General features: G+C 36.8%; 1 protein-coding gene across 1 annotated transcript; it reads left to right on the top strand.

The window, feature by feature from the left end:
* Positions 1-6,575: 6,575 nt before the first annotated feature.
* On the top strand, positions 6,576-10,045 carry LOC131949583 (GTPase IMAP family member 7-like). Its single transcript, XM_059311428.1, has 3 exons — positions 6,576-6,699; positions 8,015-8,043; positions 8,408-10,045. The coding sequence occupies exons 1-3, from the start codon at positions 6,648-6,650 to the stop codon at positions 9,596-9,598; spliced, it is 1,272 nt and encodes a 423-aa protein (XP_059167411.1). The 5' UTR covers positions 6,576-6,647; the 3' UTR covers positions 9,599-10,045.
* The last annotated feature ends 5,217 nt before the right edge of the window (positions 10,046-15,262 follow it).

Here is a 15,262-nt window from a genome sequence, read left to right as displayed (position 1 = left end):
ACTCTTATATGTAAACATGACTGAAGTGGTGACACCCTTCTATGTAAACAAGACTGGGGTGGTGACACTCTTATATGTAAACATGACTTGGGTGGTGACACCCCTCTATGTAACGATGACTGGAGTGGTTACTCTCAACTGGGCTGCCATGACTGATGTGGTGACACCCCTCTATGTAGCCATGACTGAGGTGGTGACACCTCTCTATGTAGCCATGACTGAGGTGGTGACACCTCTCTATGTAGCCATGACTGAGGTGGTGACACCTCTCTATGTAGCCATGACTGAGGTGGTGACACCTCTCTATGTAGCCATAACTGGAGTGGTGACACTCATCTGGGATGCCATGACTGCGGTGGTGACACCCCTCTATGTAGCCATTGACTGAGGTGGTGACACCATTCTATGTAAACATGACTGAGGTGGTGACACCTCTCTATGTAGCCATGACTGAGGTGGTGACACCTCTCTATGTAGCCATGACTGAGGTGGTGACACCTCTCTATGTAGCCATTGACTGAGGTGGTGACACCTCTCTATGTAGCCATGACTGAGGTGGTGACACCTCTCTATGTAGCCATGACTGAGGTGGTGACACCTCTCTATGTAGCCATGACTGAGGTGGTGACACCTCTCTATGTAGCCATAACTGGAGTGGTGACACTCATCTGGGATGCCATGACTGCGGTGGTGACACCCCTCTATGTAGCCATTGACTGAGGTGGTGACACCATTCTATGTAAACATGACTGAGGTGGTGACACCTCTCTATGTAGCCATGACTGAGGTGGTGACACCTCTCTATGTAGCCATGACTGAGGTGGTGACACCTCTCTATGTAGCCATTGACTGAGGTGGTGACACCTCTCTATTTAGCCATGACTGAGGTGGTGACACCTCTCTATGTAGCCATGACTGAGGTGGTGACACCATTCTATGTAAACATGACTGAGGTGGTGACACCTCTCGAAGCAACCATGTCGTGTCTAGCGCCATCCCACCACGTCTACACATCCCGCCAACAGCGGGGTTCATTACGGCCACTGTTGTCACCGTTGTATATATTTTTTTCTTCTATTATCCTTTATATGCACTATTTATTCAACTCCTATTATCGTATAAGCTCTTATCTGTAGCATTTAAGGAAATCAGTAATCGTACTTCAATCGTTAAAATTCATGCTTTGTTATTTTGTTAAGCTTTTTTTTTTAAATTAAGGCAAAAAATGTATACAATATATGCCCTATTTCTATTTTTGGAATGTAAATTACTTTAATTACCAAAATACGAGGGCAAATTAGAAATTATGAAATTAATTACCTAGACCCCTGATATGTCAGATTTTAAATGCTGTAGATTAATTTTTTTATTTTTTTCACAAGGGTTAAGAAAATTATGCATTTCCAAACGTGATGTAGAATAAACCGGGAGTAATCTCCCCTAAATTTTCTCGAATATTCTTATATAAAACAACAAGGGATGGGAACTCGGGCTATAGACATGATTTTTAATCCATTTTAAATACTTAAAGTTTTAAAAATAGAATAAAATCTCGTAGACAAATTAATTGCACACCAAGTGAACGCCAAATAAAAAAGCGCATAATAGTGCGCAATATTATTAGTACTTTTAAAATTTACATTAGTTTTTTGAGAAATCGGAAGTAGCGTAAAGTACTACTTCCAGTCAACGGAAATTACTCAAAATTTAACAGAAGGTAGAGAATTAGATCTTTTACTTACATGTGCAATTACATTTATCTATCTGAAATAGTACTCAAGTTATAGGCTTTTGAAAAATTCAAAGTAGGAAAAGTACCACTTCCGGTTATCGGAGATCGCTCAAAAGTTGATACGGATCTACGATTTTGATAAAATACTTATATATGAAATTTCATCAACCTAGCTGTAACGGTACTCATGTTATCGTGTTTACACACGGACAGACAAACAGACACACAGACATACGGACAGGATTGCAAAGCCCAGTTTTTCAGAATGGATTACGCATAAAACCTCTTAATTTTGATAAATCTGGATTGATAATTTTTGCCCGATTAAAATAAGTCCTCTATACTTCGGATGTGATGAAGGACTGAGGTGTAATACGGTGAAAATTGTTAAAATTTCAAGAGATTTTTGTGCACGATTACAATACTTTCTCTATACTTCGTATATACGAGAAAGTAAAAAGAATCAATAACAGCTGATTTTATTGCAGTCAAAATAAAAATTGTTTTAATATTTTTTAAAAAATTGAAAAAAATCTTGGAAAGATAAGATTTATTTTTACTTTAATCCTTAATTTTATTCAAAACTTTTCTTTAACTTTTTTTTCAATTTTATTTTATTATTTATTATTTACAAATGAACAGTCTGATGTAAACATTGTGAAACATTTAATGTAATTACTTGTAACACTTTTTCTAAGAGCTGTTCTAGCTTTTTTCATTGGCTTTAAGTTTTTCTGTTAGCTAAATAAACAATATATTATAGCCTTAAATGTGTTATTTTAAGTTTATTATTTCATAAGTTAGACGACAATAACATCATACTACAACACCATGTATATTAGTTGTGTTATAAAAATACTGTACTAGTCTATATGAAGTACTGGAAACCAATTAAGAAAGTATTATCAAACCAGTGTTTCTTCCAGACTTTTTTCTCCGGATGGGGGGGGGGGGGGGGGGCGGTCGACATTTTTCGGGGGGGGGGGGGCGGGCGGACACTAGTAAAAGTGTATGTTTACTATATAAATTCCTTCTAGTTCGGGGGAGGGGGCGGTAGACTTTCTTGGGGGGGGGGGGGGCTCCGCCCCAGCCCCCCTCCCCGAAGAGATGCCTGGAAGAAACTCTGTATCAAACTATATTCACTATCCCTAATACCAGCATACAATATAAAGGTGAAAATTTTGTAAAAATGAAAGTATACTTTACTAAATAACAAGACCGTGAAGTTTAATCAAATTTATGTTAATTTTTACTAATATTCTTTTTATATGGGAATTATCTACAATTTAAAGCACAGTGGGAAAAATTGGCACTAAATAACTCAGTGGCGACAGGACACGGGGGCCGGTGCCGGTTGGTTCTAAAAGTCTACGAAGACTGACCGGCGCCTTATATGAGCACTACACATAACAGCAAATCACTAATTAATTAAGCATTCAAATTCTCAATGTTTTTGAAAACCTAAGCGAAGCTAGGCAGCATGCCTAGTCTAATAATAATACGTTTATTCAGTCATATTAGGCAAGATATTATATATATATATATATATATATATATATATATATATATATATTGCAGATAGTGTTTTAAAAGTTAGATTTAGATTCCCATTAAATTATTCTATTCCGGCGAGTTATCAATATTGTGCCCCATCCCATTTATATTTTATCAACCCCCCCCCCCCCCCCCCCCCATCCCAGTTCAACGGTTGATGGCGCTTTTGACCAGTCATTAGTTTTTGCTTTGGTACCACACTTTGACTTTGTATAATTCAATATCTCAGCTTATAATGAGCTTTCAATTTTTGTTCTACCCCTTTTGGCGTCCCCTTAGGTTCGGCGCCCTGAGCAGCCGCCCCACCCGACCTCTCCTAGCTACGCCACCGAGGGAGACTTAGTTAACATTTATCGCAGTAATGAAGGCTAAGTTACCACGGGGGACAGTTCGTTTAAGTTACATTTCGACATAATTATGTTTATTAACTATACGGGTTGAAGCATGAGTTGGTGCTACGTTTACCAAATCAACAGTAAGAGCATTGATAAATAGGTTTGTGTACTAAAACCAAAATTTCGCCGTGCTACTATATTAACATACATAAATTGGAATACATTTGTAATAAGTAAAACTTTATAAAAATACTTTAAGCGGTGGACTACCAAAATGTAAATAAAATATGTGTTTAAATGTGGGAAGTAGTGTTCAAAATCCCTCATTTCTTGTTTTACTTAAGTATCCTTAAAATCGAAAAAAAAATGAATTAATAACTAGAACAATGAAATATAGACAACTGGATAAAAGTGACGCAATTCTAGTTGATTTATATTTTTATAATTTTTGCCATCTTTAGCTGCTTTAATTAATTCTGCAACGAGCAGCCCAAAGCATTTTTTCTATCCTCCATCCTATTTCGTTTTGCCTCCTTCGCCATATCCCTACTGCACTTAGCCTGTACTCGTTTTTGATTAATACCACAGATACAATAGTATGCACGTTTCAGATTGCGCACCACGATAAAACCAAATCACGCACAGTTTGTATCCAATGCTAACCAACTGACATATTTACATGGTTTGGGTGGAGAAGCCGGCCATTTTGATCTTACAGAGGGAATTCTTTACAAACGGAGGGTTTTCGTATTGGAAGCTACATGTTGAAGTGGTAAAAATAAACCTTAAATTAAGCACGATGATTAGCATTGTGGATTTTATGTTTAAATACAATAATACATAGATCTAGACCTACTTCAGTAGCATATTGAATCTATGGTTATAAATAAACTATGTATAAAGGTTAGAGGTTAGATGTAATCTATAGTTTCGACCACATGATATTACTGGGAGCATGGGCTAGAAGTTCGACAACAGGGTACCACTGGGGTGCAGAGTTTCTTCCAGGCATCTCTTCGGGGGGGGGGGGCGAAGCCCCGCCGAAAAAAATTTACCGCCCCCCCCCCCCCGAACGAAATGAAATTTATATAATTTATATAGAAAATATATACTTTTAACAGTGTCCGCCCCCCCGAAGAAAGTTTACCGCCCCCCCCCCCCCCGAAGATTTCAAGTGCCCCCCCGGAGAAAAAAGTCTGGAAGAAACACTGCTGGGGTGTGGGTAGTACGTCGATCACAGGGTCCTGTGGGGGGTGGGGGTGGTAGTAATTCGAACACAGGGTCCAACTGGAGTGGGGTGGGGTAGTATGTCTAGCACACAGTCATCCTGGAGGTGTGAGGTAGTAAATCAACTCCAGTGTTTCTTCAAGCCTTTTTTTTCCTCCGGAATAAGGGAGGGGGGAGGGACATTGGCGTAGGCAGGGGGGGGGGGGGGTTAGGGGGTCATAACCCCCCCCCCCCCCCTCATAGACCCCTCGGTATAAAGTATGAGAGGGGTGCAAATTGAAAGTTTGAGGGGGGGGGGTACAAATCTAAAGTTTGAGGGGGGTGCAAATCGAAAGTTTGAGGGGGGGAGGGTGCAAATCGAAAGTTTGTCCCCGGGTAAAAATTGGAACCTCCACCCCCCTTGAGACGATCCTGGCTACGCCACTGGACACTGGTAAAAGTATACATTTTCTATATAAATTCCATTTCGTTCGAGGGGGGGCGGTGGTAGACTTTCTTCGCTGGTCAACTCATTAGTCAAACTAGCAGGGGGCTGGATGGTAAGTTAACTACAGAGTATTATATATGTTCAATGAATGTTGAAAGAATAGATGTTTTAAAATAAACTAAAATAATTGCACGTGGCCATTTAAAAAAAAATTGTAATAGGTTACTTTTATTTTATTGTTACGACGCTACATAATTGTGTCATTAAAAATGGCACATTGCCAGTGAGTGCCATAGTGACATATCCAGACGCCTATTATGGTTGTGCGAAACCAGGACATACACAACAAGACCTCCTTAGATCAAGATATGGGTGTAGCGATAATCTCCGTTACGTTCTTAATCTTGCAGAAATTGCAAGGTAAGATACCTTTTCGAACCTGGATCTCCATTGGCAGATGAAGCAGAGTTTGCCATTTTTTGTGATCTCGGCATATAAAGATATCATGTTGTCAGCACCATGCCCAAACGCCTTTAACTTCCGTAACGTGAGACAGGTGCCCGTCAGGGCTGGGTGGACTCAGGGACATCCTATGGACTCGAGTGAATGTTGTTGCTGCGGTTGTGCTGGTCACACATCAAGGGCGTTTCCTGAGACATATCAAGGGCGTGTCCTGAGACACATCAAGGGCGTGTCCTGAGACACATCAAGGGCGTGTCCTGAGACACATCAAGGGCGTGTCCTGAGACACATCAAGGGCTTGTTCTGAGATACATCAAGGGCGTGTCCTGAGACGCATCAAGGGCGTGTCCTGAGACACACCAAGGGCGTGTCCTGAGACACATCAAGGGCGTGTCCTGAGATCCAGCAAAATGGGGTTAAAGAATTTTCCCATCTGAAACTTACACATGAGATTGAGGTGAAGCAGAGATGCAAATTGATTCAATTCAATTCACTTCACGTATTTTTTGTGGCCCCTGGGGAGCAAATTGAAGTATGAAGATAAATTTGCAACTTTATAAGTAATCTTCTTCTTCTGTAATATTTGGAGGGGATTTCCTCTGGCATGTTAAATTATTACGTCTTAACAAGTAATGCGTCATACATCTACTTAATATACTTACATATCATTTGTCCCATAGCCTTCGTCCACCCAAAAACAATCTATAAGGCAGCCATTTGATTAGTTTTGGAATGTCCTCTCCTAACTGCATTATCGTCCTCAGCTAACGAGCCTCGTGTCGATATTAGTAATCCATCTAATGCATTTTTAAGTGTTTTGTTTTTCTTCAGAGACCTCCTGTCAAGTCTATGATCAGCTGATGAGTGTAAAATTGAAACGATAATCTCAGATAATCTTGTGCACCTAATAATGGGTTCTAGTGTGACAAAACTTTTCAGTAAACTGGAGGGTATCATAACAGGTAATGTTACTAATGATACAGCCCAGTACGAGTAAATCTTATCCGGTTGTTTATTTACCTCATCGAGAGTGGACGCAACACCCTATTAGAATATTCTGTCTTGTGGTGGGGTGGGGGACTTGACTTACTTTTGACTTAGTCCTCTTTGCTCCTAATGGAGAATAGGGCCTCAACCATTTCCTTCCATTTCTTCCTATCCTCGGCTATTAATTTTGACATCTCCCAAGACATCCCTGTTGGCTTCAGTTCTTCAAGAAGACTCCGCCTCCAGGTCTGTCTTGGGCGCCCTCTCTTCCATTTTCCCTGGGGGTTCCACTCAAGCGCTTGGCGTGTAATATTTATGTGAGCATTTCGCAGTGTGTGACCAACCCAGCGTCACTTCCTCCTTCTTATTTGCACACCTATAGGCTCCTGCCTAGCTTTCCTCCATAGTTCCAAGTTCGGCACTTTGTCCTGCCATCTCAGTTTCAGTATCTGTCTAAGGCATCTATTCATGAAGGTCTGTATCTTTGCTGTGCTTGCCTTGGAGACTCTCCATGTCTCTGCTCCATACAGCAGAACTGCCTTGACATTAGAGTTAAATATCCTAATTTTTGTGGTAATGGAGATGGCCGAACTGGCCGAACTTTTCCATATGGGGGAAGGTGGGGGGGGGGGGGAGATGAATTTGTGTGTAGATATAATGACGACGTATTGACATTATAGGTAAACGGGAATACATATTTGGACGGCCACTTTGTTATGTAGTGAATGTGACTTGATATTTGTTTTCCCAATTACCCGGGCATCAATGTGTAATCAGCTACATTGTCTGTTTCAAATATTATTTGGTATCTCCCTTTTCCACTTAAAGTGTTATATATTTACATACACACACACACACACACACACACACACACACACACACATATATATATATATATATATATATATATATATATATATATATATATATATATATATATATATACATATATATATATATATATATATACACATATACATATATACATACATATACATATACACACATATATATATATATATATATATATATATATATATATATATATATATATATATATATATATATATATATATATATACATATATTATATGCATACATATATATACATATATTATATGCATACATATATATACATAAATTATATACATACGTATAATACATATACATGTTGTACATGTACATATACATATGCATATGCATGTACATACACATACCTATATGTAATATTGTGTCCCTTTCTTCTATTTTTACCATCTTGCCTTGGACAAATTGGAATGATCACACAAGGTGCTTTCAATTCTTTCGGAAACCAAACGGTAAGCCTATACTAAGCACAACAAACACAACTGAGCATCAGAGCAATACGTAATTAGTTTAATTTGAGTGAAGTTTGGATGGGTGAAAATCGTCCTGTGCCTTTAATTAGCTAGTCGTTTGTATGTGATCCTGGCGTATTTGTATTGAACTCTGCCCCTGATTCGAACTCGAGTAATTTTATGCTCTATCCTCCAACCCCGTGTAATATAAATGGCAATGACTAATATCATGTGTGTACAACATGGCGGATTAATGGATTTCCTGTTTCATGTGGTTTACAAATTAATTCGATAAAGCTATTTACATTACGTAAGCCTTGATATTTTTTAACATATATATGTATCTAATATTTATGATCATCAGTATCCCCTACCACGCATTGATCTGCTTCTGATCGGAAAATCTGGGAACGGCAAAAGTGCAACAGGAAACACGATATTAGACCAAGAAAGATTCGTGTGCAAGTCAACTACGTCTGCTGAAACTCAAGCCATTGAATTCGGGATCACAGAACACGGCGGTTATCAGATCAAAGTCGTGGATGGTCTGACCGTCTGTGACTCCAGACTGGACGATGAACGGTCGGTCGAGCAGCTGAATGAGGCCGCGAAGTTAGCTCTTGCAGCCAACCCTGAAGGCTATCATGCCTTTCTTCTCGTCCTGAAATATGGGAACAGGTTCACACGCGAAGAACAGGACACGGTTCAAATTTTTAAGAAACTTTTCGGCGATGATTTTGTTAAAAATTTTTGTATCATAATCATCACTTGCGGGGATCTTTTCAATGCTGAGCAGAGTGCCAAAGGCACCGAAGGTTTAACTTTCCATGAGTGGTGTAATCAGCAGGAAGGTCCATTTAAGGATTTGTTTCTTGAATGCAACAGGGCGATTTTGTTTGACAACACGTGCACCTCCGAAGATGAAGTTGATGATCACGCTGATGATTTATTAGAGAAGGTTAATGAGATTTTATACGATCGACGCCATAAGCTTTCAGACAGATTTCAGCTAACTAAAGACATCGCTATACCTGACCCACAACAGACACAGACAACTGGCGAAGCCAAGAGAGAAGCAAGCAAAAGTCTAGATCTACAACACACCACACAGAACTCTACAGAGACAGACGACTTAATGTTACGTCAAGCTGTGCAGGAACTATCGGCCAAACAAGACGAAATTTTAACAGCACTTCGCGAACAGGCGCAGATTATCAACGCCCTACAGAAAAAGGTCTCCGACGAAAGCGATCTTTCACGGAGATTCATGGAAGAAATAAAACAACGTCGACAACAGGAAGAGGAGGTCAAAACAAACTTTCAACAAGAACTGAAAAACCAAAGAGAGGAATTTGAAAAACAGAATGAGATTTTGAGAAGTGATCGGACACACTTGCGTGAATTCGACTTTGACGTGGAGAGGAAATATGAAGATGTTGTGAAGGAAAGGAAGTTACAAAGGGCGAAGGGAATTCTGGAGAAAGTGGAAAAACTAAGGGGACGTACGAGACAGTTTCAAAACATTAGGGCAAGTCAGTTCCGGTTGGATTTTTAGGCACACCATAATCTTGTAGGGGTTAAGATTTTTAATCAGAATTTTGTGCTAGTTAAGATTTTTACTCAAATTATAATCTTGTATTGGGTATAACTTGTTTATGCTTCTTAGGCAAGGCCCAGTAGGGAGAGGTCTGTAGTATTTATTTACAATTTGAACTTTCATTGCTTATCAAAATAGAAATGGAAATATTTTAATATTCTTAAAAAAGTCCATCATCTGTTTTTTCCCCCCATATTTATCATTTTTCCCCCATCTAAAATGTATTGAGTTTAAAGGTAAATTTAATGAACAGTAATAGAGTTTAACTAAATTGGACGTATACAAAAATCATCTAAAGTAGTCTTCACTTGATTTTATAAACTTGTGTACTACATCTATGTGGCATGAATTTTTTAAACCGAATCAATGTTTACTTTTTGACATTCCATATCATATTTTTATTGATCCAATTTATTTATCATTTGAATAATAAATGTTATAATAATGAGCTTAGTCTTCTAATTTGATTTTTTTTGGACAACCTGTTCATACAACTATAACATGGCATAAAACAAATGTTAAAACTGATCTAATTCTTTAACTTGTTCACAGTCTTTCTTTTAGGCATTCCTTCGGGGGAGTGGGGTGCCCTCCGAAGCACGCCCACAACCCTCTCCCCCAGAACAATATTTTTGTATAGAAAATATATACTTTAACAAGTGTTCATCTCCCCTCTTTGAAAATGTAAGTACGAAAGTTTCAAGTGCTCACTCCCACCCCATGAGAAAAATGTCTGACAGAACCACTGCTTGTTCAAGATGGTGTATTCGATTGTTTTTGGTTGAATTAACTGCATAAGATTTCACGCCCATTTGGAATGTACATGAAAAAAATATATATTATGATCCAGATTTTAACTGATTGGCCAATTAACGACTGTGAGTTTATTAAATGCACACCTTATCGATGTGTGTGCTTTAGAATGTATTTGCGTGTTATATCGTGTGTACAAACAACATGCTATACTGTCCGCCAGAGTTCGAATTTCAATGATAAATCCAATAACTGGATACCTGAATGTAATCGTCAAGGCATAACTTCTGTAATTACGAGGTAATTGTAACACACACCATAAGTGTTAGCAATTACTTATTCAGATCAGTAAAGCCATTCATCTAATACGATATTGTAGTGTTTGTGTTTGATGAATGGACACCCCTTGGCTGTAGACTAAGTATGACACACTGAAAGAAAGCAACAGAATGTGTTGTGTTTCTATCAGCGTCAGCCCCTAAACAAACCCAACCCTAGTTGCTGACCACCAATATAACTACCGAGGCTGTGTTACCAAGAAATTAACACAACTTAATTTAGAAAAGGATAATAACTCGCCAATTTGGATTAAATCTAAATATTATCATAGAGTTTTAATACGAGCTTGCTTTTTTTACTTTCTCGTATACGAAATATAGCGGAAGTGTTGTAATAGTGCAAAAAATCAAATCGAATTTTTTACAAAACCCCTCACTTAAACCAACCTGGACAACCCCCCCCCCCCTCCCCCTTGACATAAACCCCCATGGACAACCCCCCCCCCCCTCCGAATTAAAGTTTATATAAAGGTTATATATATACAGAAATCCAAACGTTAACAAGAGCAAAACAGCAATATGAAGTGTATAGTTTATACATCATTTTGTAATTTAATCAATTTATATTTTAACTACTAGCAAAATAGATTATACTTAAAATAATGTCATTTGGCGGTAAAAAAAAAAATGACCATACTTAAATTAGATCAAAGAGCGGGTTCTTGTGCTAAGAATGTGCCTACATTGGCTTTTGTGACAAAACAAATGTAATACCCTCGACCAATTAACTGAAACCTTTCTCCTAAAAGCATCGCCAATGGCAGATTATTTTGATGACTACTGCCACAACGTCAAGAAAGGACACACAATTTTTTCACTTGATATGTGATAATTCCACATGCGTGCAGAAGGATATATGCCGAAACCAAACTCAGTTGAAGACTGACACAGGAGTTTCCAGCCAATTATTGGGATGTTACTATCCCAATATTTGGAAATTCTTTGACTTAATATAATAAATCGTTGGTTATCTCCCCTAAACTATCTCGAATATTCATAATAATAATTATTAATATATAACACTAATTGCTATTCCACTAAAGCATCTAGAGATGTAGACAATATTTTTAATCCATTTTTAATTACTTAAACTTTTTAAAATAGAATAGAATCTCGTAGAAAAAAAGAATTGCGCAATAAGTGAACGCCAAACAATATGTGTATAATAGTGCGGGGCATTATTAGTAGGCCCTACTTTATAAATTCACATGTGTTTTTTTTTGGGAAATCGGAAGTAGCGTAATTTACTACTTCCAGTCAACGGAAATTACTCAAAATTTACAGAAGGCAGAAAATTAAATCTTTTACTTACATATGAAAATTCATTTATCTATCTGAAACAGAACTCAAGTTATAGGCTTTTGAAAAATTGAAAGTAGAATAAGTTCCACTTACGGTTACCGGAAATCGATGAAAAGTTGAAACAGATCTACACAATTGATATAATACTTATATATAAAATTTCATTAACCTAGCTGTAACGGTCCTCACGATATCGTGTTCACAGACATATATACACATACACACACACAGACATACGGACAGAATTGCAAAGTCCAGAGCATTAGTGCAAGCATCAAATGAAGGTCGCATTAGAAATTGCCAAGCGAAAACAATAAAATACGAGAAAATCTCATCAACCCCTGCATGTTTAAGATGGTAAAATTAATTTTTGGCGATTCCAGTGCAGTAGAGATGAAACAATAATCTGTCTAATAATACTATTCAGCAGCTTATAGCACATATGTCCGTAGATGTTAAAGAACAAATTTTGAATGAAATTAAGCTTTCACCATTGTTTGTTTTTCAAGTTGATGAATCAACAGACAACAGTTTGTGTTCGAAGTTGCTTGCCTTTATGAAATATATTCATTCAGATGATAGCAAAGAAAAGTTGCTATTTTTGTGAAGATATATATATATATATATATATATATATATATATATATATATATATATATATGTATATATATATATATATAATATATTTAATATATATATATATTATATATATATATATATATATATATATATATATATATATATATATATATATATATATATATATATATATAATATATTATATATATATATATATATATATATATATATATATATATATATTTATATATTTATATATATAGATATATTATAAATATATATATATATTTATATATATAGATATATTATAAATAAATATATATATTATATTATATATATATATATATATATATATATATATATATATATATATATATATATAAAAGCAATGTATGTGTGTGTGTTTGTTTGTTTGTCTGTCCTTTATGCATTACTATACCTCTCGTCACATCGCCGTGAAACTTTGGGAAGTTGTTGAGAATATTCCTGGGGAGGTTTCTGCGAAAAAAAAATGTCAAATTCGCAGGGCTGGCGCCCCGGCAGGGCGCGATTTGTTTTTCTCTATATACCGTATATAAAAATAAAAGTCGATTTTGGTTTGGCATCGTTCATCCGATAGCCATGAGACTTTGGGGAGTTCATTATACCACTCTAGGGAAGGGTTCTGTAAAAAAATAATTTTTAATTTCGCAAAGGCGGCGCCACGGGAGGGTCCGATTTTTCTCTATATACGGTATATAAAAATAATAAAAGTGAATTGCAGTGACACCGTTCATCCGATAGGCATGAAACTTTGGGGAGTTCATTATACCACTCTAGAGAAAGGTTCTGTAAAAAATAATTTTTAATTTCGCAAGGGCGGCGCCACGGGAGGGTCCGATTTTTCTCTATATACTGTTTATAAAAATAAAAGTCTATTTCGGTTTCACATCGTTCATCCGTGTACCATGAAACTTTGGGGAGATGATTAGATCACTCAATGGTAGGGTTCTGCAAAAAAATATTGTTTAATATTGCAAGGGCGGCGCCCCCAGGGGGAGCGATTTTTTTTCTCTATACACGGTATATAAAAAATAAAACTCGGATGCGGTTCATCCGAGTGCCATGAAACTTTAGGAAGTAGATGAGAATACTCCCGAGAATATTTCTGCGAAAAAGAAAACTAAAGTTTCTTATGGGTTTCATATAGGGTACAACTTTCGTCAATACACGGTTTGGCGCCCAGAGTTTTAGAGCGACTATGTTGGCACTTGGCACCCGTTAATCGAGCGTCCTGCATAGCGAGTAAGGGGTACTACTATACTCAGCGGTAAAACTACAACAGTCTTCTAAAAATAACTTTGTAACGCGAGGAAATCCTTCTGTACAGTTTCGTCACCTAGCCAAAGATGAAAAAATAACTTTTTGAATATGAGGAGCCTACTGTAGAGTTTCGTCACTTTGCCAGTGATGCAATAAGCATCTACTATTAGAAAATCCAGTCAGAAATTGAGATCGAGCATCTAATAATAAACCATTAGTAACGCTAGCATATTTCATCAGTCACACTGATGTTTAAAACATGTCTTTTTTACGTGTTAAAGAAAAAAAGCCTGTTCATTTGTGGCACTTTAGCGAATGATGAAATCTGCATCATTATTAACAGGATGCTATTTGGCACGATGGCGCCTATTACTTTTAAGGAGCCAGGGGTCGTACGCCGCGCCTATGCGGTAGTGTAATCTGGGGGGGGGGGAACGCCCCTGTACATCTCTGACACATGGGCGGTCACCGAAGTGTGTTCTAACATATTATTTCGGTGAGTGATTAATGTACACTCAATGTTTACATGCGGTAGTGTAGGTAAACCTGTGTCCCAATATTTATGAATTAAGCCCAGGCTTTGTTTACATTTTAATAACTCACTTTTAGAAAAGACGGTCACGCGTCTAAGAACATGATTGGTAACGCGTTGGTGAAATCTTTCTAATACATTTCGTCATACTTTCTTCTATCCCCGCGGCAACGCGCGGGGGACGGGTACGCTAGTATATATATATATATATATTATATATATATATATATATATATATATATATATATATATATATATATATATATATATATATATATATATATATATATATATATATATATATATATATATATATATATATATATGTGTGTGTGTGTGTGTATTTGTGTTGGTATATATATAAATATATAAATATATATATATATATATATATATATATATATATATATATATATATATATATATATATATATATATAATTGTGTGTATGTGAGTGTGCGTGTGTGTAAGCTTGTGTGCGACAATCCGGAAAAAGTTTAATAATTAGGGTGTATGATTTTTGTTCCTTAAACTTTAACTCTAAGCCAATTAGATTCTCATTAAGATGCGTTTTCCTTTTACAAAAGATTAGAAATGTAAGAAAAAAAAGTATTCCTGATCTGAGTTTAGAGGGTAGTTTGTAGTAAGCACTTATTTATTTAGACCAGCCTTTTATGTTCTATCTTTGGAACAGTTTCTTTTGTAATGTGGTACACAGATGGATCATAAGTTTGTTAAAATAAGGTCATACAAGTAACATACAAGATCAACTTATCAGAAACATTTATTGTATGCATCGGTTGATTGTACAACGAA

Source organism: Physella acuta, unplaced genomic scaffold (assembly GCF_028476545.2).
Source record: "Physella acuta isolate Inbredline_101_S28 unplaced genomic scaffold, ASM2847654v3 ptg000703l, whole genome shotgun sequence".
Classification (NCBI taxonomy): domain Eukaryota; kingdom Metazoa; phylum Mollusca; class Gastropoda; family Physidae; genus Physella; species Physella acuta.
This window is presented reverse-complemented; position numbering and strand designations above follow the sequence as displayed.